Source organism: Neopelma chrysocephalum, unplaced genomic scaffold, assembly GCF_003984885.1.
Source record: "Neopelma chrysocephalum unplaced genomic scaffold, ASM398488v2 Primary Assembly neopelma1_124, whole genome shotgun sequence".
Lineage (NCBI taxonomy): Eukaryota > Metazoa > Chordata > Aves > Passeriformes > Pipridae > Neopelma > Neopelma chrysocephalum.
The window spans coordinates 1249646-1276639 of record NW_020897786.1 but is presented as its reverse complement, the minus strand read 5'-3'; the positions used below and the strand labels follow the sequence as shown (position 1 = coordinate 1276639).

At 44.5% G+C, this 26994-nt stretch overlaps 1 protein-coding gene across 10 annotated transcripts in view; it reads right to left on the bottom strand.

Annotated features, from left to right (window-relative positions):
• NEO1 (neogenin 1) overlaps positions 1 to 26994 on the bottom strand; it is a 169417-nt gene that overhangs the window by 55801 nt on the left and 86622 nt on the right. For all 10 annotated transcript variants that reach the window (XM_027697878.1, XM_027697874.1, XM_027697875.1 and 7 more), the window contains exons 6-7: positions 8709 to 8863; positions 7855 to 7975 (exon numbers count right to left, since the gene is read on the bottom strand). In XM_027697878.1, coding sequence (XP_027553679.1) covers positions 7855 to 7975; positions 8709 to 8863 — 276 coding nt within the window. The remainder of the gene's footprint in view (positions 1 to 7854; positions 7976 to 8708; positions 8864 to 26994) is intronic.

The window sequence follows — 26994 nt, the reverse complement described above, 5'->3', positions numbered from 1 at the left end:
CAGCACTAAAGAGGAGAACACACTGCTGTGTTTACAGAAAATTAGCAACCAAGTGTACACAACCAGCACAAAATATTCTCAGAGTTTGGCTTTGGGTTTGACTGTTTGAAGTCAGTTTGCGATTTCAGATGCTGTTTATGTTCCTGAAACACAACTCTCCAAATGAGACTTCCAAGCTGTTCCTCCACCATCTGAGGCTGGTTTGATTCCCTAAGACTGGGATTGAGGGAGCAACTTGGGAATGCTTTCACCTCCTGTGGCACCAGCACTGCCCCTGCTCCTTAAACACTCCATTTTCAGTGGGAGGGTCAGGATTTTACATTTGCTCTTAAAGCTTTTCAGGGACAAACCTTTACGTGTGCTGAGTGAAAACCCACATGGATGTTGTGGGCATGTGACAGACAGTGCAGGGAGGGAACTCCCCTGCTCCTCTTGTCTCTTATGATGCCCATCACGCTGCATTTTCCATTCTCCTACTTTTGGATCTTTACCCCCTGTGAGACCAGCTGGGTCTCTCACAGCTCCCCAGTCTGCAGTCCAGCAGAGCTGGGTGCCCTTAGCACAGACCTGCTGCCACAGGATGGTGTGGCTTGGAAGGGACCTTAAACTTCCAGTCCCAAGCCAGGTCTGTCACCACCTCCCACTCCCCCGAAATCCACGATCCGTTTCCTTTGAGTGCTTTTACCTCTCGACAGAAAACAGGAATTTTTGTCTGCAAGGCTTTGCAGCCTCACTATTCAGTTTTAGTCTACAAATCATTACTTCCCTGGTGGACTCTAAGAATCATGAAAGGCACTCCTGAAAACCACAGGGACCTCTTTCCATTTTCCTTCCATTAAGACACATAAAATTGTACAAGACAGAAAGAACACAAAGACATTTCTGTCTGAGTGCAGAAGCAGAAGAGTCTGCAGGAGGAACACCCAGAGTCCTTCTCTGTTATTCAATGAACTCTTTTTATCCTGCTCTGGCATTTTATCCACAACACCCTGCAGATTTGTCAAGTACTTCCATAGTCTCCAAGAACTCCATAGAATTCCATAGACTGAGAAGGTTTTTACTGGATTACCTTGACAACAACACTAAATGTCTTGATTCACAATATGTGACTCAAAGAAACACTCTAAAAAATCACCTCTGTCAGAAGTGGGAGCCCGAGAAGTTACATTTGATATCTGTGAAATCATCCAAAATGGGTCCTGAAGTACCATGAGAAGTGTCAGCCTTGGGGCCTGAACCAGGCAAGGGTATCAGTTATATTTATGTAATTTTTTACATATGGCAAATACCCAAAAGTGTAACTGGGTTTTTCAAATCAGAGCACAAGCCTGTGCCAGTGCCAACTTTCAGATTTCTTTCAGCAGAAGCCAAAATTTGTCAAAAAGAACTTATCTCTGCCTCCTACAATGGAATAATGGAACTTATCGTTATGGAAAACACAGAGTAATTCATATATCTTGATTTAAATAAGGCTTTTGACATCGCATTTGACATCCAACTAGAGCTGGGAATCTTTTGTTGGCATCAAGGTAGGGGAGCTGAAATTCCCTAGATCCCATTCCCTATGTGTGGAATGGGACCCACGAATCTCCGAGTCTGTGTCAGCCTGAGGTGACCTCAAACAGTCCAGTGCCACTTGCAGGATAGAAATGACACATTTGCAGCACAATCTGAGCTGAAATATGCTGGCTCCAGAACCCTCAGATCACATTTCTGATGTTCTCCACCGTGCTGAGGGTCAGAGAAGCCCTCAGCCCATCCCACCCCAACCCAGCCCAGCCCAGCCCAGCCCTCCCCACCTCCTGTCAGTGCTCTGAGACTCGAGACAGCTCACAGCCAAACCCTGGCAGAGAAATACCCACAGAAAATGAAATTATTCATGCAGCAACGGGCCTGGACAGAATTCAATTGCACAAAGAAAGCACCAATTTAGGTCAATAAATGATGTCTTTAAAATTCCCTCAGAATTAGGATTCACGTAATGTAACTCAGTGGAGGAATTAATACCATACAGAGCAACTGAAGTGGTGTCAGACTTTAATCAAATGTGGTTTGTAATGTCCAACTGCCACCAGCACCAGACATTAATGTGTCTCCTAAGGAGATCAGCAGGAAATGCACACCACAAAATTGTCCTGATTTGGCTGTTACATCAAAAATACAGACACAGAGACAAAGAGGATCCATCCACACGGCTCAGATCCTCAGTGCTTCTGAAACACAGTGGTTTGGAGGATCTCAGGAGTTCATCTGAACCCCTCGCTTGAGCAGAGCCACCCTTGACCAGGTCTCTCAGGGCTTTGTCCAGCTGTGTCCTGAATATCTCCAAGGACAGAGATTTCCAACCTTCCCTGGGCAATCTTGAACCACCCTCATCGTGAAACTGCTTCTTCCTATCAGAAATTGCCTTTTTTTTGCAGTCTTCTACCTCCACCTGCTCTGTCCCTCCAGCCCTGTCTGAGCAGGAAGATGCTGTTCAGGATGAATCAAACTCATTTCTCTCAGTCACAGCACATCCCAGCACATGGCTCCCAAATTTTCTTGGTAGGTCTTCACTAGCTCCACTATGCCAATGTCTTCCTTCTTGGGAAGCTTAAAATTGTCCTGATATGGCCTGGCCAGGGCCAAGAAGGGGAAAGCAATCACATCCCTTGAGCTCCTGCCCACCCCACCAAGTCCTTTCCTGCTGGTTTCCAGCCTCTCCCACCACCTGGAGTCCCTCCAAACATGGGCTCCATGTTTGTTGGTGATGAACTGGGAAGTTCACCCCAGCCCTGACTCCAGCCTGTCCCATCCCTCTCTGCAGTGTACTGCTGCTCCCCCCATTCCAGCAGCCCTGCTCCAGGTGCTCCCCATCCCATCACTGGTGAAGACATGACACCTCCCAGTGCCAGGATCCAGCCCCATGGCCTGGGCTGCTGCTCATCCTTCCCCCCACTCCCCATGACACTGGGAGCTCTCCACACATCCCAAAATCCACCCGATCCAGTCTGTATTTCCCCAGTTTAGCTTCAGGGATACCACTGGAAAGAGTGTCAAAGGCAAAGTAAACCATCTCCACTCCTCTCCACCACAGGGCCAACCATTTCATCTTAGAAAGCCACAGGAATAGTTGGACACAATTTGCCCTTGGTAAATCCATGCTGGATTTTCCCCACCATCTCTTTCATATGTGGCTTCCAGGGGGATTTGCTCCATAACCTTCCCTGTAAAGGTTCCAGCTCCAGCTGAGCTTTGTCTTTCCCAGTTCCATCCTGCACATCCAGGCAATATCCCTCATTTCTCTGCCTTTAGTTTCAAATTCTGTGTACTTTCTTTTTGTGTTCAAGCCCAGTTAGGAGCTCCTTCTTTGTCCCTGCTGGTCTCCTGGACACATGTGCTCCAATTCCTGCACTTTGGAGCAGACCATTCCTGTGCTTTGAGAAGACTGTCCTTCAGGAGCAAATGGTTTCCCTCTTGTCCATTCACACAGTCTGCCACAGGAACCTACCAAAAATATCCCTGAATAAGCCAAAACCTCCTGTCTGGAAGTTCCAGGCTGTAATTCTCAGTTCCACCTCCGCTCGCCAGTCAGACACAGACAGCCTGCAACAAGGAATTCCAGCCTGCTCCCGAAACTCCCTCCCCTGCTGCCACCCCAACACACACCATGGTGAAAAACCCACACACGAACCAGGATCTGCAACGTGCAGTCTTATTACAGAAGCTTCACCTACTCCTTGCCCTTGATGGTCTCCAGCAGACACACACGACCACGCTGTCCTTCCATTCCCTGATCCCTGTGCAAAAGCTCCAGGCTGGCTCATCCCTCTCTCCAAGCTGGAGTCAACCCTGGAGGGTGACCCTCTTCCTTGCTTCCCTGTCCCCTCCATCCTAAAGAAACTTCATCCACCCCTTGGAGCTCTCCCGAGATGCCTCTGCGATCCCAAAGGCCTCACAGCATTGTAACTACTTAAAACCTTCTCATTCCTCGTCCTAGTTTCCCATGATGGAATGGTAAATCACATGCAGGATACCTTTGCTTGGATAGAAGCCTTTGTTCATGAAAAAGTTAAGTTTAGTTTAAAGAAATGGGTAGTTCCACCACAAACAATCCCGCCGTGGTGTCCTACAGGACACCAGCAGCGTATCCGATTCACTCCTTGAGATCTCACTCCTGTACAAACTCTCAAAACCTCACAAAATATGGAAAAAAACCAACTTCTGTAGTATAAAAGTACAGAAATCCCATGAAAAACCACACTTGAGAGTTCTGGAGGTGACACAGTGCATCCCAAATGATGTTTTGAAATTGTTCTCCACATAACTGGCATATTTGTTTACAGTCTATGATTTTCTTTACACAGCATTCAAGCATCACTCCTTTTTTTTTTTTTCTGAGTGCCTGAGTACTTGTCAGATGCCTTTCATGGGGGTGACAGGGAACCATCTGCCTCTCTCCCCATCCCTACTGCCACCTGTTCTTTTGCAGTCCCCAAAGGCAGCGCTGAGCAGTCCCAGATTCCCTGGATGGGGCCAGGTTACGGGGCCTGGCTCAATGTCCCCTCGTGTCACCAGCACTTCACCTCCAGCAGGGAACCCCCAACACCTCCACCACAGAGTTTTTCACAGACCACACACAGTAATGCTGGGGTAACATGATAAGAAATGGCTTTGCTATAATTAGGTGAGCATTGGTGTACCTGGTCCATAACCGGGCTGGCCAATGAGGACTGGAAGCAAAACAAACCCGGTTTTGTGTAAAAAAGGGCAAGGAGAGATTTGAGGGTGCTGAGAAAGTTCTTCCTTCTCACTAGGATATGCTGAGTTCTCCAAGGGGGCATCTGCAGGGCATCAAATCACTCATCTCTCACTCCACAAGGCAAAGAGAGGAGCAGAGACTGACAAAGTGCAGAGGAACTTCCCTTCCTGGAGGGAGCTCTCAAACTCCCCCTAAAAAGCAGAGCCACAACTCCAGTGAGATTCCCAAAGGAACTGAGTGTCCAGGGGAAGGTCAGTATCTGAGAAATAGGGACACAACTTCAAATCCCAAAATATTTGGAAAGCATTTCATCTCCCTTGCAGAACTCTACACCTGAAGTTCAGTACAGGGGATAAAGAGGATTTAACTCAGAGCACTGACCTGAATCCTCCTCCCTCTCCTCCCCTCCCAACCTTCTCAATTACAAAGACTTGTCCTAAAAATCTCTCCTCTCAATGCTACAATTCTTTTACGTATTCCTGAAAAAGCAAGAGGTGTGGACTCTGCACAGCCAGTCCATTTCCAAGTACAGTGTAAATTTATTAACAGAATTACCAAATAATTACCCTTCAATAAGCCTTTCAATTTAGCCACTCAACTCTTTGTTTTGTATTTTCCACAAATAACTTTTGTATGTACTAAAAGCTTTTCAGAACTCACTTCAACCCCAAAAAAGCCCAACCTAAAAGCAAGTTATGTCTGAACAAGGATTATATTAAGCTTGTTGTAGCACCCGAGAGTCACACACAGACTGGGCTGTGCCCAACACACACACACTGGGCACCAGGTAAATCACCAAACTCCTGCTCCCTGAATGCCAGAAATCTGCCCAAACACAGGAAACCTTTCCCTGTAGCAGGTAAACGCTTTTCAAAACTCCCTCAGGCTTCTCCTTTCTCATTTCCATTTAACTCATTAGAGATCAATTTGATAAGCAAAAGGGCTAATGAGAAATAGTTTGTCAATAGGCAGAGTTTGCCAGCTCCAGTTGGGAAGGAGCAAACAGAACAGCAAGGGAAGGGATGCACTGCTAGCTGGGAAGAACTTTTTTCACATTTAGTCAACAGTTTTTCACTGCAATTACTTTTCAAATTGACAAAGTTGGTATTTCTCATCAGCAGGTATGAAATAAATTTTAAAAAAGTGACTGAAATGTTCAGAATAGTTTTTGCTCAAATTAGAGGTTTGAATTTTCATACCAAGGTTGCTGTCATGAAAGAACTCCTACATGTGATACCTCCTCCCTCGTTCCCTGAACAGTTTCCTTCTTCGCTGTTCACATACTGTGAGAAGGTATTAAAATATCTGTATTTTCTCCAACTGGAAATGCCAGTTTTCATGTATCACAGCTGAGACACAGCACATTCATTCCTCATTGCACTCCTTTTTATGCCACCACTCCACAGCAAAATTCCAGGTACTTTCACAGCTGTCCCATGTGGTTTTCCCAGTGCTGGAGAACAACACCCAAACCCCCTCAGTGTCCCAGGGGTGCATTTCTAAGGCACTGCAGGGCAGGGAGCAGAGCCATACAACTTCAGGGGTATCTTTACACCACTGATCCACATCCTTTGGCAGCATGCAAAAGAGAAAGGACAGCATTATAAGGCAAAGCCCTTCAGGATGGCAGGACGAGCTGCCAGAGCAGGACAGGAAGGAGAAACCACCGGGCAAAGGGCAGCAGAGGGAAAGGAAGAAGAGAGAGACCACAGGAACTCCAGGAATAACAGTAATAGTCATTTATAAACCACTGCTGGGAACTGGGTGCAAGTGCAAGCCTGGGCAGGGCTTCAAAACCCAAGGCCATTAATTATTCAGTATTTTTCAAATGTGGAAAATATGGAATAACAGACCTGGAAACCACTCAGGTGATTAATGCAGAGCAGAAATTAAATCACTTTTAATAATTTTTCTGGCAACCAGATGACATGGAGCAGTGCTGGATCCGGATGCCTAACCCTGCTCAGAGGTTGGAATCCCAAAGCTCCATGGCATTAAAGCTGCTGAACCCAGGAGAAGGCACCTTGCATTCCCCAAATAATTGTGGGAAGTACCTGCAGCTCTTTGGCCAGCAATGAAACACACCCAGACCCAAACAGGAGTTCAGAAGGAGCTGTAAGAGCACAGCTACTCTACAAAACAATTAGAAAATAACTGGGAAATCTCTCCTTATGGCACATTCCTGATAGCTTACTCTCTGCACAAACCCAGGGATAGCAGACTCACACCTGTTCAAATTCCAAGTGCGAAGTTCCCTCAGTCCTCCAACCACACCTAAGACTGTTTCTCCTAAATTCTCTCCATCCAAATAAGAAATAAATTAGAATTTTAAAACCATCCCCCCCCAAAGGCAACATAAAAGCCCCCCTAAAGTATGGGTTTAATATTTTCTTGTCTGACTCGTCTTTCCTCTCATCCCTCTCACTCTTGGTTTTCTTCCTTGGGCTCTCAGAAATTATTTTTAAGAACTGTGTGACCTGAAAGAGCAAAACAAGCTGATGCCTTAGTAATGATATTTGTACTATCTTTCTTTTTGTCTTTAATCTTAATTACACTCCTTCACCATCCCAACCATGCAGGGCACTGCAAGGTGAGTGTTGGCAGTAACTCCACTGACTGGAGCACAATAATAAATATTTATCTTAAGCTGCAGCTGTAACTCAACAAATGTGCAGCTGTAGTTTGCAGAAATGACAAAGTCAAATATTTTTTACACTCAAAGCAGGAAAAAAGCTTCTAACACTGGAATGACTTTGATGTAAAATACTTGATTTGGGGTGGGCTCCATAAGTGCTGCTTTTTCAGGTTTGTGATTTCAGGGGTTGTTTTCATTTTGGCTATTCTGTTATTATTTTTAAATTTCAGCCTGCAGCCATATTTTAATGGTTTATAATTGCACCAAATATTTTCCAAAATACAGGGTGAATCCTACAGAATTCCTTAATTCCCCCTCAGTAACTTTAAGTGTACACAAGATAATGCTGTATCACTCACAGGATTTTAGACAATCATCCTGCTCTAGCTGAGTTACAAATATAACCCATCATGTGGAAAATGTCCCTTGGAATGTCCCTCCCCATCTTTTGGCTCTCTGCTGTCCCAGTTTATCTTACCAAGGTCAAGGATTATCAGCTGGGCTCCAGCCTGTGCATTCCCAACATCATTTTCTGCAATGCACTGGTAGAATCCTTCATCAGACTTCACCAGACCCAAAACTTGCAGGTTATGTTCTTTCTGAGGAGCACAAGGGAAAAAAACAACGCTTAAAAAAAGGGCTGCAATTGCCAAAACAATGGTGTCATTTGGGCACTTTTACTGCGACAGGAGGAACTTCCAACAGGAACAGAGTGTTTGGATTTCACCTCCTTTGCACTGAATCCTCAAGTTAGAGGGTATCCAAAGCAGCAGCAGCTCTCACTGGTGGCATCATTTTCAAGCATCACATTTCCCAGCCGTTTTGGTGGTATTTTAAGCACTGACTGAATTGCAGAGCTCCCTGTTACAACCCCACAACCTCAGGTACACCCAATTATACAGCCATTAAGTTCTCAACTAGGCCTCAATAATGACTTGCACTACATCTAAAATTTCCCTCTGGAAGTACCCGCGTGCCAAACCTCATGATCCACAACTCAGTTATATTTGTATTTCACCTTCTGCTTGAAATTGTAATCTGTATGGAGCACAGACAATGCAGAACCCACAGTCAGTAGCCATGGCGAGCCTGTACTGGGACAGTGCCTTTTGGCACTCTGTCTGTCTCCTGTGGAAAATCTAAGCTATAAAGAAATCAACTCATACAACATAAGCAACATGCATTAAAGGTTTCAACAAACCATTTCTCTTCCAGGCCCTAAACATCAAAAGGGCAAAAGCAGGAAGCAGTTCCTATAAAAGAACCCAGTTTCCATGAACAGATGTAGGAGAACTAACAGGTCAAGACCTTAAAAATGGACAATTTACTTACAACAATTTTGAAATAGTCACTGGGGATCACCACGTCTCCGTTCTTGACCCACTTCACGGTGGGGGTGGGTTTCCCGGTCACCTCACACTCGAACACGATGTCCATGGACTCGTGAGCGTAGATGTTGGCAGGTCGCTTCAGGAACTCGGGGGGAACTGCAGGGAAAGGGCAAGATGGACAGAGGATGGTGTCAGCACCCAGAAAAACACACCTCACACACGGTCTGGCACACAAGGGCGGCTGTGGGGACTCCAGCAGCAGCAGAGATTTGTAGCTCAGGGTTTGACAGACGCTGGTACAAACTCTGAGTTCTTTCACAATTGCATTTGGGCCAAGTTGGACGGGGCTTGGATTAACCTGGCCTGGTGGAAGGTGGCCCTGCCCATGGCAGAGGGCTGGAATGAGATGAGCTTTGAGGTCCCTTCCAACCCAAACCATCCTGGGATCCAGAAAATGGTCTGAATTTGGAATGATCTCTTTGAGAATACAAGAAAGAAGAAATCGAACCAAGATGCATAAAGTTAAACCTCAGGGAGTTCTCTGTTCTCAGTACTTAAGTCAACAGCAAAAAAAAAAACTAAAATTATATTAAAAACGACTTTAAACATGAATGGACACAAAACTTAAGATGAAACTTTCCTCAGGCACCACTGCCTTGTGTTCCTGTGAAGAAATTCAGGTTATCAATCAGCTGGTGCTGCACTGATCCAAAGAGTTTCTTCTCTGGTGTGTGTAAGCCAAGGAGACTCCAAGTACAGGTGCATCCCTGTGCCTCTGGCCCACACTGACACCACCTCACAGACATCTGTGAGTGAAGCTGTGTATCTGGTAACACAGCAGAGCAGACGGGTCCTTCACTAACAACCTGCACCAAAGGTGGTGCCTCTGGGCCTTGGTTGCCTTTAACATGTCCCTAAGTCCTCAGAATGAGATTAATTAAATTCAAGACATTTAAAATCCATAAAAACTCAGAGACACAGAACTGTTTGGCAACACGAGTCCCAGGTGACCAATGCAGAGACATGATAAAGGCTGTCTGTGAACACACGTGTGCCTCCAAGAACCCTCCAGCTGCATGTGAGGCCTCTCCTCTCCTTCACTCAGCAGGTCCTTACTGTGTGAGCATCATCTGCTACGAAGAACACCCACCTATTTGTTTGTTTTCACTACACTTCCTGACATAAGGGCATTTGCTTCCTTGTGTTGGCAGCTCTGATGGCTGGAGTTCCAGGAAAGCCCAAAGCAACCTTTTGCCCTTTAATATTTAGCAAAGAAAATCAATATGGAAGGGCCACGGAGTTTAGACAAACAGTTTACACACTTGGCCTGTCAAGGGGATTTATTTTGTGCTGGGATATGGAATCCTTGTTTTACTTCTTCCTATGAAGTGATGGCAAAAGTCTGTAAATGGATTTAATACCTTGTAAACAAAGAGATGGAGATGAGCAGCTCCCCAAAAATCCCTCAGTTTTGGATTATAAATTAATTAGGAGAACACTAATAAACAGAAATATTTATTTATAGAAAGAAGGTGGTTTAACTCTCAGATAAGAGTGTAAATCTACACAAACCTGCTCAAACTCTCCCACAGGAGCAAAAATCTGGGCTTGAGCCCAGCTGCCTGTGACTTCAGACATGCACTTCACATCAACTTCCCCCAAATGTATCAAACACACCATCAATCCCACCTTAATTCAGGTATTTCTGTGCTTACTCTCCGATGGTTATCCCTGTATACAACTCTGACACTGAAAACTCTCTTCTGAGTTAATTTGTCACAAAACTGCTATTATTTATTCCCCATGAGAATGATTTTTTATTTTTTTTATTCCTCCCTGGCATTTATCCTCAGCATTTTTATTTATTGCAAGCTGCACTATTCCTCCCTCCCTTCCCATATCCCTTTATTTTGCCCAGCTCAACAAGTTGTGTTTCCTCAGAACCCTCTGCATCCATCTCCCAGCCTGCGAAGATTCAATCATTTACATGTAATTTCAGATGTGTCTCACCAGTGGCTTGAAAAATGGCATAAATAGGGTGTCAGCACTACAGCAAATCTCTGCCCCGATCCATCCTGCTGCCTGTGCCCTTCCCAGATGCATCATCCTGCTGCCAGCCCCAGACAGATCATTGCTCGCTCATCGTTAGCCAGTTTTAACTAATGAGTCATTTTGTTCCAGCCTGCTTGATCAATAGTTTATGTTCTCATTTCCTTTCCATCTCTGTCTCCACATGTATTCAGACACACACACATACACATATCGATTCCTGCAATGCTGGCAGAGCTGAAAGAAGGGAATATAAATATTGGAAAAGTTCGTTTTTCCACAAATGTATGAATGCTTCTTTTTTCATAACATTCGTTACAGGTGGATTTTAATTCCTTGGCCACGTATTAAATTTGTCACAGGAACCCTGAGGGACACCAGCCGGTAACATTCACTGTCAAAACATGAAACTTGTGTAGAAAACTCACCCTGGAATCCCAGAATGGTTTGAGTTGGGAGGGACCTTAAAGCCCATCCCATCCCACCCTCTGTCACAGGCAGGGACACCTTCCACTATCCCAGGCTGCTCCAAGCCCCATCCAACCTGGCCTTGGACACTTGCAGGGATCCAGGGGCAGCCACAGCTTCTCTGGGCAACCTGTGCCAGGGCCTCCCCACCCTCACAGGGAAGAACTGAAATCCAAAACTGAACCCAGATAAGTTCTGAGATGATTTCTGTTTTCTCCACTAATGTTTAACTTGTAATGAAGACATTTGGAAAGTACTCAAATATCTCTGGCAACTGGTATGGCTTCAGTCTGGGACATCATCCAGAAAGGGGCACTAATATTGAATCATAAGATTCACATTTTTTGCCACAAAAACGAAAGTTAACTTGATATCCTATTACTTGCTCTCAATTAGTTTAGATTTAGGAGATTAAGAATTTGAAAAACACATTATTTTTCAAAGTGCCTTTGCTTATCTGGCTTATGGAGCAAATGCCAAGCTGCTTACAAAGGGATAATAACATGGAAGTGCTCGTTTTATCAGTTACTTCCCAGTTAATGAATTAATAAATGCTTTTCAAACACACTTTCATAGTTTAGCTGTGTCAGTGTTTAGCATTAAACAATGCCAGTACAGATGTTTGTGGTAGAGAAGTTAAATTGATAACCAGAGAGCAAATGAGCCAATTACCATATAAAATAAGGTTTGCAAGGGAAGATCATGTGTTCTGTTATTAAACAATTAAACTTCAAAGAAGACTTGGCAGCTCAGCCCCCTCTCCATGTTAGCAAATAACTACTGGAATGGCAAGATGCTGGCACAGAACTGCACATACCCCTAGAGAGCCCCCCTTTTGGTATCTGCCACCCTTTTGGAGAGCAAAGAGACAAAATATTTTAATCACAACAGTGATCAAAAGAATAAAGAAAAAAAAATCAAACTACATCAGCAGTTGATTCAAACTTCTAAGCTACATCCCAATAAAGGTGAAACATTTGAAAAATAAAATGTTTTTTTAAGCCAACTGGTCTAAAATGAAGGGAAGGGTTGAGGGACTACACACGTGCAACAGGAATTGCACTCAGAGTGATGTGGGAACAGGACTGGATGCTGGACATGGATCCCATTCCATGTGTACAGGTGATTAGAAGGAAATGGAGATGGATTCCAGGGTTCAGCAGCTCTTGCCTATTCTCTCTCATTGAGGGAGAAATTCTGAGCCTTTCAGGGGGCACTTGAAATAATCTCCTTTCAGTTCAGCCTTCGGTGCTGCTGCGGATGAGACAGAAATTCAGGACATTCCTCCTCCCCATCTCCAGAGGAGGAGCTTCCCTCCCAGTCCCACAACCCCTGAGGGAAGAACCCAGGTCTGTGGTTTCCCAACCCCAAACCCAACACTTCAAGCTGAGCTGTAACTACACATGGAAAGGAAGAACTCAAGTTCTTCCTCATTAACTACTCACAGCTTTCACCCTCCTTAGTTACAACACAATGAACCTGCTCCTACAGCAACCGAATCAGAACGCTGCTGTTCTAGATCAGAACTCATTTCATGCACATGAACCTTTCCCAAAAGTCAAATCCCCTCCCTGCTGTTCCCCAGAAGGAAAACCCCAAAGCAGCGACTGCTGGTATCAGACTTGAGCCACAAATCAAACCCTGCAGAGGCAGAGGGGAACCCAAGCAGGCAGGGCTGCTCAGACCACCGTGATGGGAAAAACATCTAAAAGTCTACAGCAATTTTTTAAAAAACTTCACCCAAACCAGAACTAGGTATTACTGTCCAGCTCTGCTCCCAGCACAGGAGCTGCCCCAGTGCCTCAGTTCCTCACGGATTTCAAACACTCTGTTGTGCACGAGGAGCTCAGGAATGGTCTCATCTGGACACTACAGAAACAGGGGTTGCAAATATACTTCAAAAAAACTTATTCTCTCTCTAAAAAGCATTAATAAATAATAATAAATAAGCTGTTGGCTTAAGCACAGCATCAGACAAACCCAAAATAAACACGACCTACTAGTGGGTCCAAAGACTTTAACAGTCACAGAATCACAGAACGGTTTGGATTGCGAGGGAAATTAGAGGTGACCAAGTTCCAATCCCTGCCATGGGCAGGGACACCTTCCACTGGACCAGATTGCTCCAAGCCCCATCCAACCTGGCCTTGGACACCTCCAGGGATGGAGACACTTCCAGGACTATTCCTGTGCCCTCTGAAGCAGTGTCAGAACTCCTGTAACAGCCTGAGGCAGCCAAAGCACTGAAAGGCAACAACTGAATTTCTGAATAAAAACTGTCCAGGACAAGACTAAAGGAGCCATTTCTGCTTCCTCAGCCACCTACAAATGCCCTCAATCCCTAAATATTAGGAGTGTGTTTTCCAAAGTCACACAATTAAGTCATAGTTCCCGTCACTTCTCCTCATGCCCTTCCCTCTACACTTTTGTCCATGACAAATATATCGTCAGCCATCAAATACAAAAGCATTTTCTAATTCCAAAAGTTTTCACAGACCCCAAACAGCAGGTAAACTGAGCAGACTGGATAAATTTGCATAGCGTATCTCAAACAATCACAACTGAAGCATTCCTGGTGAAATGACTTCCATGTATAACCACATTTCTATGGATGCTGGGGGCAGAATCCCTATCTTGTATTTCAGTTAACAATTGGAATTACCAGTGGTATTTAAACTGGACATTTTACCATAAAACCCATTTCAGATCAGCCTAAAATGGTAAGCCCAGATGAATTTATTTCCTCCTCCAGGGAGAACAAGCTGTTCCATTAGGATATGCTACAAATCCTATCAGAATCCTTATAAACTTCATTTTCACAAGGGCAAGCTTGTTTCCAAGAAGGATGGAACTGCAGTGTGACCATCCCCATGTCAATCCATCCCCTCCTGCCAGAGAAAATGCAGGGATTGATGTTTGACTGCAGAACTTTTGACTATGTTTTAATTCTATGAGTTAATTGTACAAATTAGTTGGTTTTTTCCAAGTGTATCCTAAAAAAAAAGAGGAATTTACATTTTAAATGGAAATGATGAGTCATAATGTTCTTCCTTAAATAATAGCAAAAGTATATGGATAAGTACTCTGAAAAAAATAGGGATTTAAACCCCAAAACTATGTGGTAGGCAAGTCAAAAGTCTTCCCAAGCTCCGAGCAGGGCTGTCACGTCCTTAAAACACACTTAATATGCAGCTGCAAAACTCGCATAGCAAACAAAAGCTGACAAAAAGGAATCTTTCAAAGTCCCCACAAAATGCAGAAGTGTCAAATTAATATAAAAACAGCAGCGTACCGAGACACAAAAAGGTTATAAAAATGTAAACTCCTCCATGCACAGCGATTTTCATGGCACCAAAACCAAAGCTGCAGCTGATGAACAGGAAGTTTCCGTGGTAGTGAAATTATGTAATTAAGTAAATGGTTGTTTTTTAATATATATTTTAGAAAATATATATTTTATAACCGGTTCTGTGCCTGTGGCATCCTCCCAGTGGGAATTCCTTCCCGCTCCTTTGCCAGATGGAGCAGAGGAAGAGGGAGTGTTTTTATGTTCTCTAATGACCTCGTTAACCTCTGCTCATCAGCCGAAACGGCCCAAAATGAGCATTTAATGGTCCATGTTTTGCTCCCATGGACTGTTTGGTCCTGAAATGCCAACTCCATGGAGAGCCGGATTCAGGGGTGGGAGAAGGGCAGGGGGTGAGTTCATGTGAGAATAAATATTTCACATTTACAGTGAAAAGCTTCCATTCAGATATTGCCAAATATGAACTCTGCTTCAGAGGCAGAAAGTTAGAAAACCCTCAATATTCAATGACAGGACAACCAAGGAAGAGGATGATGATTAATAGTACAGAACAATAACAAAATAAAATTATACTGATCAATTAGGAAGTAGAATAAAAAGCATCTAATTCAATAAATGCACATTTAACGGGAGAAACAATAAATTGTAAATTTATGGAATAGGAAGTAATAGCAATAAACTTTGCAGAAAAAAGCCTGAAAAGCAAGGACTTGATCAGAAATATGACCATGGACAAGGCTCCCAGTGTCATACTGGTATGAAAGAACTGGTCATACTGGAGCCCAAGAGCAGCTCCCAAACCTCCTCCATCCAACACACACCAAGGCCCCGGCCGACCGTGTTCCTGGAGCACCACATCTCAAGGCAAACATGAACTCTGATTTACAAGAAAGCAATGAAAATGATCAATGACTCAGAAAATTGGCTTAAAAGGAAAAATGGAACAGCTGGATTCGGGCACTTGGGCAAAGGCAGGATTACACAGCCATGGCACTGGATACCTCAAACAGGAGCTTAACAGAAATACCCACTGCAACACAGAGAGAAACACTGGGTGTATATATGCATATATTTATGTATCATTCTTGCACAGGAAGAGCTCCTACACAGGACTAACATCTCCATCCTTGCCCTGTCCTAACTAATGTTCCAAGCAATTAACTGCTCCTCTTCCAGGCTGGGATGAAAACGGGTTTTTCTTTGCAGTATGAGTTTAGTAAAATAAAACTATCCTTTAAAACAACTTGTACACATGCAGGAGACTCTGAGTCCAGCAGAGCTCTCACTACAGGCTGGGAGCTTTGGAGTGCAGACCAGGAGAGGCCACGTGCACAGTCCCACAGTGGAATTGTCTGGGAAGTTCTCCAGGTGCAGGAACACATGGTGAGTTCTCCGAGCACCCTGTGCCTGAGCAGTATTTTATGGTTCTTACTTGCCTCAGCAGTTGCAGCCCAGTTCAGACACTAATTCCATGCTGGCTTCAAACCTCTGCCAGGACTGCAGCGTCATCCACACCCCCCAATCCTGTCTACACAAAACCAAGTGTAAGTGCTGTCCATTGCTGTCAGCCCTGCTCAGCAACAGTGTGAAGTGTTGGGAGAACCCACCTTTCCAAAGGGCCCCTGCCACGCCCTGCTCCCCCAAAACCACACCCAGATATCCAGGGAACACAGGCTGCTCATCCACAGGGAAGGGCACATGGTGCAACACGGCATCCAAGTGCAGGTGTCCAGGAGGGAACAGAAGCAAAGAATAAAAGCAATGTATCTCCAGATAGCCTCCCAGCATTCAGCAATCCCTGCAGGAGGGATTTCCTAAGAAAGAGGAGATACCTTTTTGTTTCCTCATCCTGGTTAGATTTTGCCTTCAAAAAAGCTGCCTTTTGGATCCAGGTGAGCCTTCAGCAGCCCTAAAGCTCCATGTGATGTTCCCTCAGAAAATTAACCAAATTTTGCATGTTTTGGAGTCAAACCACTGCGTGATGTCTCTTGGTGGTTGCCAATGAATAGAAGTGAGCACTCATTTCCTACTGCCCTCCTCCAGAGCACTCAGGATTTTACAGAGTAGAACCAGTTTCACATGGCCCTGAGGAACCTGGTGCAGTGAAAGGTGTCCCTGCTCATGGCAGGGGTGGAACGAGATGGGCTTTAAGGTCCCTCCAACCCAAACCAGTCTGTATTTACCTGTGCAAGCCACTGTGCAGGACACTGAACTCCACCTGTCATTTAAATCTTTATGCTTCTGAAGCTCTTCACAGGCAGCATTTGCTCTCACAACCCCAATGCACTCAGGACAGCAAAGTCTGTCACCCAAAATCTCCTTTTCCAGCTCACCTACAGAAACACTGGACAGACTCAGTGGGGATCCAGCTCCAGTGCTGGAACCAACACCTTATTCCCACTCTGATTTTCTATTAAACAATGAATTCATTCCCTTTTATTGCAGGAGGACACTCCCTCTGTCTCCCAGCATTGGCGTTCCAGGCTCTGAGTGAGGGACACTGTCAGAGGGGTTCTGGGAAAGGAAGGGCAACAACATCCTTCAAAAGGTTCTCAGTAGCAAAGTGTGACTTTTCCACACAAAACACACATAAATGGATTCAAACATCTAACACCATCTTTTGTTACAATACTTGTCAATGTAACTAGTCCAGACATGGGATTTACTCATCCACAGTTTCTCTGATCTCCCCTACAAGATCTCTAAAAAACCTCCTGTCACACTGACCAAGTATCTTCCGTCTGATTTTTCCACTGTGCTAATTTAAGTGGTAGGTTACACAGCACACTTGGGAACTCAGGATTTCACACTTCATCTCGCTGAGAAATGTGGAGTGAACACCATCTGCTCCTGCTGATCACTCACTGTTCACTTCAGGGATTTGTTCTGAATTATTTCACTAGCTCTGCAGTTTCAGGTAGGACCTCCCTCCAGCTCCCTCTATTTGAACAAATAAAATATAATTTAGGACAAAAGTTTCCAATTTTGCAGAGAACAGACAGTGAGAATTCACTTTTCTGCTCGAGGCCATCTTCTCACCCCTTTCTCTTTACACTCCATCATCTCTGACCCTGTGCTGTCCCTGGCAGGCTCCCAGCTCCGACAGACTTGGGAGAAACTATCACAAGATTTGTATGTTATTAGCAAGTTACTGGAAGCTTTGTATTAATTTACTTGTAAATAAACATGAGAATGATAATTTCTTTTCCTTGTCATTAGGAGATTTCTGGTGAGGTTCTGGAGGTGAGGTTTTTTCTCTTTCCAATATAACTTTAAACTGGTGTTAGACACTTACTGTGAACATGTGCTGGGTTTTTAACCTTCTTGGCTGTGCCTTTTCTTTTGGTAAATTTTTAGTAAACTCCCCCAATGTTAGAGATCACCCTCTATAAGACCAAATGCTGATGGTGATGATCGCTGTCACCACCCTGGAATGGCAACCAGTTTACAGCCCTAATACCCTCATAATTACTCTAACAGCCCTAATAAATTTCAAATTTGAGTCTGGATTCTCTGTGACTACAAAGCACTACGTCTCCTCTGGTGTGTGAGTTTGGCAGCTGGGCAGAGGTTGCTCAGGGCACGGGGAGGGATGAACACTCACCAAGATGATGCTGCTGAGCTCCATTTATCAGCAGTGAGACAGGGAGGCTGTGGCTGGGACCCCTCTGTGCTCGTGCAAATACACCCAACCAACCCCAACAGCACCTGGGGAGGGGGGGCAGCAGAACTTGGGGAAGCTCAGCTCTCTCTCTGAGCATTTTGGGTTCTTCACAGACCTTCCCTGGGTACTCTGCTCCCACAGACCCTTCCCAGGCTCAGCCCCACACTCAGGGTGTGTCCTAGCTGAGGATGTGCAGGAAAGTGCAAATGAAATGATTCCCCCTCACATGGGAGTTAAAACTGCCCTCATACATCCCAGTTGTGGGGAGACACTCCCAGCAGTGCCAAAGCCTGGGATGTATAATTCCTATCTGCTTTTCCTGTTCTGCTGTGCTCTGCAAACTGCCCTGGGCCTGAAGGACTGTCCCCGTGGGAGATCCACAGCTGGAGCTCCACAGAACCAGCACAGCCCTCCTGCAGTTGTCATTCCAACATGTCCCAGGGTGAGGGACACGGGGTGGGTGCTGTGCAGCCCCTGCACTGACCCACAGCACCCCAGGGATTATGGGGGTGATGGTAGTGCCCTATGCAGCCTGAGCCAGGGGAGAGGATGTGCCAGAGCTTCCTCTGCTATTCCCTGCATGGATCAAGCACTGAACTCTGGCCAAGGATCAATGCAAAGCTGCTTTCCCAAGACTCTTCAGTGGTACCCAGTGGCAGGACGGGGAGGAACGGCCACAAAGTGAAACACAAGTTTCACCTCAATATGAGGAAGAACTTCCTTCCATGGCAGTGGCAGAGCACTGGAACAGCTGCCCAGGGAGATCAGGGAGTCTCCCTCTCTGGAGACATTCCAAGCCCAGCTAGATGTGCTCCCCTGTCACCTGCTCCAGGTGACCCTGGTTGGACTGGATGATCTCCAGAGGGCCCTTCCAACCCCAGCCATTCTGTGATTCTGGGACTTCAGAGTATTTGGACCCACCAGTGAGTGTTTGCTCTATTCCAACCTAACCTGTCATGGTTTTCCACACAACAGGTGAACGGGCAAGTGAAAACTTACACTATCTGCAGACCAATGAGGCACAAATCTGCAAATTCATTTCCATCTGTGTGAGAGTTTTTGCCTCAATACCTTATGCACTGTCACCTTCCCTCCAGCGCTTCTAGTAAAGCCCCTCTGTGACCAGTTTTTATTTTAGATACTGAAGATTTATTTCCTTTTTGTTAAGATTGGGCCCACCCTTCGTCTAAGGACATCCTCTGCAAACTTCTGAAGGCACAGTCTGGGATCAATGTGCTGGTATCACATGAACTTCCCAATTAAGGAGGAACTCATGACAAAGAATAGATGACAAAATATATTTCTATATTAAAATGAGACAACCAGATCATATGTAAAAGCTTGTCAACTGTAATAAACTAAACCAGAGCTCACTCAGTGCTTATCAGAGGCTATTACTGATTATCATTCAAAGCAGACCTTCTGAGCAACTTCGAGGATGATTTTTAGAAGTAAAAACCTTAATCTGGGCATCAATAATGTAAAACTGTTACATTCATTATTTCTCTGTTTTACTAAGCTCTCCTTCCCCAGCCCTTCTAGGAGAAATCATGCCTGTTTGACCCTGAACCTCCTCCAAGTACCATGGAAACATCTGAATAACAAGAATGCTCATCAAAATTTAAACTTCTTACAGCAGCGCCAAAGGCAATGAAATTTTTATTGAATTCCAAAGCCCTCATTTTCCACACAAAGCACAAGAAGCAGCAGACAGCCCCGTGCACGACACAGGCCTGGAGCCTTCAGGGTCTTGTTTCCAATTTCCAGCTATTTCCAGCCAAAACCCTCAATTCCAGTCACTGGTGAGCGAAGCTGCAGGAGAAGCATCTGTTTAGATCCCTCCTGCCCCTTCCCAAAAAAAAACACCAACAGGGACCCTCCACCTCTCCTGAGGCTACTTAATGAAAGGATCTGCAGCACTGTTTTGATCACTGTTACTTCAGGACTTAGGGATATTTATTGTGGAGATATATATATATATATGTGTATATATATATATATATATATGAACACTTACACAGCAAGGCCAGGACAAAATGAACTAATATTTAATTTAAAAACTTGTGTGATATTCCCCCTTCCAGAGTTCCTTTCAGAGAGAAGATAAGTAGGAATGCAGACAAGATGTTCACTTTTAAGGTGACTTTTAATTCCATACTGCTTGGTTTTGGTTCTCAACCAAAAGACCAAATGGCACAGTACTTTTGGTTTTAGAGGAACAAGCAAAACCATGCAACTTCCTGTTATATATACCTATATATATTGTATCTATAGATATATATAGTGTATATGCAGATATATACATTGTATCTATCTATCTATATAGTGTAGATATAGCTGAGGTCTCCATCTACAGTGAATGACACCCAAATACCTTGTTAAGGAGTTTATAACTTGCCAAATCAGGAATATGGCAAGTTTTCCACCACTGTTTTCCTCCTTGAATTGCATTCTTCAAAACCTCAAATCCTAAGTTTATAACTGTTCAGATATTTTGATCAGTGAAGATAAAAAATTAAAAAAAAATTAAACTTTATTCTTTATTCTTAAATTGTTCCTTTTGTCAAAGATGCTCAAGAGAAGGGAGGTCCCTGGAGAGAGGAGAAGGGACTGGAAAAGGGAATGAATGGTCCTGGACTGAACAGAGCCCTGGACAATCAGATGCTTTCCCATCTCTGCCCCTCTGGTGGGATTGGGTGGATGTTTAGGAAGCAAATCCCATTTCTGAGGGGTGACTGTGGCCCCTGGGCCCCGTGATCGGGGTCAGGGCTGGACAGAGCCACTCGTCCTCTCCAGGGCACAAACCAGTCACAGCTCCAAAGGGACAGATTGGGAGATGCATATCCTGAAAAATCGATGTTTAAGTGTCTCACACGGGGCACTAAAACAGCTGGATACATTTCATCTTAATTTTTCTGTGTCCCAGTCAATTTTTTAAATGGATTCAATACCACTTCATTTCAGCAGAGTGCAAAAATACATTCATTAGTGGTTATGAATGATTCAGGTTCCATGGAGCTGAATACCAAAACAGGAATAAATATGGATTTGAACCGAGCATGATAAATAAATCATGGTACTACCCCCTGAATAAGGAAAAAAAAAATCAAATATCGGGTATTTGCTCAATCAAGTAGTGCTCTGAAGTTTGTGCACTGCACAAGGCAGTAGGATCCTGGGGAGAAACAGCGGGAGAACATGTATTTTAGGAATTTCCTAACTTTATCCCATAACAAGGGGAAGGAGGAAGTGACAAATTAAAGACAGCAAGCCCTGACATTTCCTCAGCTTGGCCTGGTTCCCTGTGCAGCCTCACAGCAGGGCAGAGCTGCGGGCTGAGGAGCAGCCAGAGGCCACAAAGGACACAGATTTTAAGATAATTTCAAATCTTATACCATTTGTTCACGGAATACAGATCACCTCAGCTCACTTGGGGAAAAACCAGACTAGGTCTGCGAACAGCAAAAATAACTGATGGGATCAACTCAGCCCTTCTCATGCTCACCAGGGCACGGTGTGAACGTTCAACTCACAGGAACCAGGCACATACTGGCATTAAAAAATTACCTTTTTTCTGATCAAGTTAAAAAAAAATACAGAGAGTTAATGCTTTTTCATTTCTTTGTCTTGTAAGGACACAAATTCTGTGGCTGCCTTTACACATCAATTCCCATTTATCCAACTGCTTTCATTTCCAGCTCAATGAATGCAGGCCTATCTTCACATGAAAGTCCCTTCTAATTTACAAATCCCCAAAATAACCTTAATTACAATCCACTTCAAGAACAGCTTCCGTGTAAGGAACAAGCAAACAAGACTTTGCTGTTTGGGAAGAAACAACTAAAAGGATCCAATAAAGGCCCATAAAAACATGTCCTGGTGTAGTGGGGGAATAAGGACAGACTGGCTCAGCCTTTCCCATGCAAGCTGGGAAAAGAAAACTAAATAAATTAACAAAATAAAGAAAAAGGGATGAGCTGAATACAAGATGTTTATGGGGGGGATGGGAGCAGGAGATGGATTAACAGGAAAGAAATCCATGGTGGATTGATAAACAATGGAGAAACTGCTCAGAAGACCCCCAATCTGCAAATGGCTGGAGAATGAGACAACGCAGGGGAAACAACAAGTATTCCTGCCCTTCAGTTCACTTCTCCCAGGTCTGTGCCTTTGGACACTGTCAGGAGGGACTGGCAACACGGAGCCTTTCTCCTGGAGCAGGAGACACCGTGTTCACCCCTCACACGCCATGACCATGTCACACCCTCTGACTGAGGGAGAGCACTGAGCAGGAGGACTGGGAATGCTCAGCCACCCTCCAGCCCTGACAGCAGCCCAAGGACCAGAGCTCTGTCCCTGTCCATGCATCCCATGGGATGCTCCTCTCCTGCTCCCACAGCAGCCACAGCTTCAGTCAGGGCTGTAACACTGAGATCCTGAGGGAAGCATCAGCTGGGTCAGGGAGGATCAGGGCAGGTTTGGCACCAGGGGAGAGCCCTGGCAGAGCTCAGCAAAGGGCACTTCAGTACAGACCCTCCTGAGGCACAGCCTGGGGCTGCAGGGAACAGACCCTTCCACAGCTTGGACACTCTGCACCGTATTTAAGCTGGAATCATGGAATGGTTTGGGCACTTTACAGCTCACGTAGTTCCAAGCCCCTGCCATGGCAGGGATGCCACTTCCCAGAGCATGGTATGGTGAACCTTAAAAAACACTTCACTGTGCCCAAAGATCCAAAGTTACAAATTTAAACAGGAGTTGAGTTAGTGCAGGATGTATTTGGAATATTTCTACTTCTCTATGACTGAAAAGAAACACCACACCACTGTGCTGTACCGAAATACATTCTGATTGCCCTTTTTAATTTAAAAAATGGATTTGAACCACTTAAATACATAAATATACAAAATAAACCTGGGGCAATCTTTATAAACTGTACAATTAGTTGCACAAAAATCCTCTAATTCATCTCTCAGCTTTCCAGAAGTACTAAAGTTGGAGTCTGGGGATGTTTCTCACCAGCCTGCACAGGTATAAATTTGCCAGCTTCTTTTGCCTTTACTGTCTTTGCTTATCTTAAAACACAACCCAGCACACAAGTCACTGCTTCCAGTTATAGAGCAGAGATTCAGAACAGGAATTCAGGAAAGCACACACCCCAGTCATGTCCTTTTTTCTTCAATAACATCCAGTAAGTTTGGGATTCTTTAAGGAAGATAAATCAAGGCAGGTATTACAGATAAGGAGCATATCTCAAATCCAAGGAAATTTTTGAATTTTGTAATATTCAACAAAATAATTCTTCCTGGCAAACAGAAGCAGACTGCAGAGCATCCACACATTTAAAACACAAACTAGGAACAGTTAATAGATTAGGAAGGAGTCACACTGCAAATGAGTAAATCAAATAGCGACCAGAAGCAAACCCCCAGAGCCTCCCTAGAGAAAAGCTGGTGAGTAACTGAAATGACCTCTGAGATCACAGAGTCCAACCCAGCACTGCCAGGCCCATCACTACACCAGGCTGCCGAGCACCACATCCAGAATTCAGACACTCCACTCGGTATTCTTCTGAACTTTAAAGAAATTCCTCTTTTACTTAGAAAACAACTATCAACAATTATAATCCCACGTGAAACTAAGGAAACCGAGTTCAAGTTTTGCAAGAGAACCAGCTCAAGATTTGAAACCACAGTATTTCACCCAAGTTCTCCAACTCCTGATCTGACATTGCTGTGACTGATGTGATGATGCAGAGCTTTGCTGACAGTCACAACAGTCCACGGAGAGCATTGAGAGGCTCCAGCAAAGCTTTATTCCTTGGGAGCTCCTGCTCTTGCTTACAATCAGCAAAATTTTACACAAGTGAAGAGGTTAATTGTTGAAATCCTCAGCTCTCCTGCTTGTAATCCTGCGAGTTGTTGCCTGCGCTATTCCAGCTGTAATCAAAGGCAGGAGCAGGGAGATTAGCAACTCTGAAATCACTCCTATAATGGTTAATCACACTAATGATCGTTTAAGCAAATTAGCAGAGCAAGAACCATGCAAGTGCAGATTAAGGATGTGACTGGAAGGGAATCCACACTCGGTGCCAAGGACAGCAGCACCGCAGCTCCTCCAGCCCCACAAGCCTGAGCTTACACAACAAAACCTCCTTCCCAGCTCCACAAACCCTCCAGTGGTTCTCCTCCCTGCCCACTCCATGCAAATTCCTGCAGAGCTGTCCAAAACAAAGCTTCAAGTAATTATCTGAAGCACAATGATTTGAGTCTTATGTTTTGTTCTGCAGCAAAAAAAGAATATAACAGGATAGTGGTCATGAACTTTTATTTTCCTATTATCCTCTCACTAGAACCACCTTCCTAAGACATGGATTCTTTTCTCTACGTGGCATTTCATGATGTGCCACAGGAAGCATACAGGCAAAAGATAAACACTATAAATCAGAGCTATGTTATTGTTGACGTTGTCAGTAAACAAAGTTATTAATTATACATGTACTGGGAAAGCTGAAGAAAAATTATTTGCCCAAAGGAGAAAGGAATGGCAAAATTATATTTTAAAAATTCTCCCTAAAGCATCACACAGAGCTTATATAAATCATTAGAATTTAGTGAAATGTGTGTTCCACAGCACTGACTCAACTCCCTGAACTATGAGCTGCTATAAACTCACCTCAAAAGAGATTTTCAGTACAGAAAACTGGCATATTTTAAATTGTTCTTCCAGCCTCTTTGGCCCTTCACTGTGCACAAAGCCTCCCTCAGCTTCCCAAAACACCCATGTGGGCTGGCAAACACCGGCAGCAGCATCCCTGTCACAGCACCATGGAATGGGATGGGTGGAAGGGACCTCAAATTCCATCCAGCTCCAATCCCTCAGAGCCCTGGCCTTGGGCACCTCCAGGGATGGGGCAGGCACAGTTTCTCTGGGCAACCTGTGCCAGGGCCTCCCCACCCTCCCAGGGAAGGACTGACCACAGCTCTGGGTGTGACCATCCAGCCAATTCCTCATCCACCCAGTGCTCCATCCCACAGTTCCATGTCTCTCCAGTTTAGAGACAAGGATGTCAAGCAGGACAGTGTCAGATGCTCTGCACAAGGTGGATGACATCAGCTGCTCTTCTCTTACCCACCTACCCTGTAACCCCATTGTAGAAGGGCCACCAAATTTGTCAGGTACGATTTGCCCTCAGTGAGTCTGTCACCAATCAGCTCCTCATTCTCCATGAGCCTCAGAGCAGTTCCCAGTGGGATCTGCTCCATGACCTTGCTGGGCACTGAGGTGACACTGACTGGCCTGTTGTTCCCTGAGTCTTTCATAAAGGATATTCCATCAGGATAAGCAAAGAACAGTAATTTGAAGCCAAAACACTCTTGAGCCTGATGAATTAAGGAGCACGAAGCACAACTGTGTTCAAAGGCTGCTAAAACTCACATCTCCTTCAGGTACAACTCCACTCTGCAACACCCCTATGGAAAACATACACTGTCCTGCCCAAGGGAACTGCTCCCTGTGTTTACAGATCCAGGCCTTGACTGATTAGAAGCACTTTTGGGGAAGGTTTTGCAACTTGTATGGCTACAACCATTGCAGGCAATACACTTACTCCTTCCTAAAGAGAAATCCTTACCCACCCTACATTCCATGTATTAACTCACCAGGGATGGGGAGGTTCCAGTGGCCCTTTCAAGTATTGTAACTTCTGATGAACAGCAAAAATCCTTTTATTCCAATTGTATTCACAGGACAAAGTACTTTAGTGAAACTAAATGATGGAAGTCAGAGGCACATAACCTGGGGAATGTCACTTCCAGAGCACAAGGGTGCTTGGAATTACCCTACAGGAAAGCAATTTATAGCCTCACTTGTAAAATGCTTTGTTTAACGTTACACTGAGACTATACTTAAGCTCCTAAGAATGTGAAAAGGGGAGATCACAGAAGAAATCTTTGAGTCAGCACTTGAAAATAAACAAGACCAGCAGAGCTGCCAGAAATCAGGACTGCTTAGAAGAATGATATAAAAATACCCTTTTGCCATTTATTAACCATTAACTAGCCTGCTGTGAGCCTGGATTCCTTCTATCCAGCATCTTAGATCCTGTTCCCATTTCCTTACAGGTCTCCTTACAGCAGCCCTCAGAAAAGGGCACCTCAAAGTGTCACTGAGGAGCATAAAACAACTTTATTCCGCAGCTCACACCTGCCCCAAAGGCCTCCCCACCTCCTATAGAACAGGGTGTGCAACTCCCACTGACACCACAACCAACAAAACCCTGTTTACTCCAGGAATCAAAACTCCACAGTGATTTCCTTTTACATTATTCTCCTCACGAAGACAAACTAATTAACTGCAAGACTGCAGAGGGAATAAGCCACCACAGATAACAACCCGCCTCCTTCCCACAAATTACTGGATTGTTTCATCTCTGTAACTTTGGGATAAACTTCCCTGCCAAGGACCAGAGTTTGTATAATGAGACATCCAGTAACAGCAATAATCTGGCTCCCATTAGAGAAATCAATTATCTGGTGGGATGAGAGTCAGCTTAACGATCATAAAAATTTAACTTGAAAGAAAGTGTATGTTCACTTTATGGTCCGGGCTCTCTCTGGACGGATTTATGGAATGCCTGGTGTTCTTCAGCAGTTCCACTTTAACATCACCCTCAGTTTTCATCACGAAATTTGGTGGTGAGAAAACAGTGCAAAAGTTTCTGTTGAAATGGATCAAAAAAAAATTAAACCCCATGAATTCAAAAATTCAACTTAAGAGCTTGAGTCAACCAACTAAAAT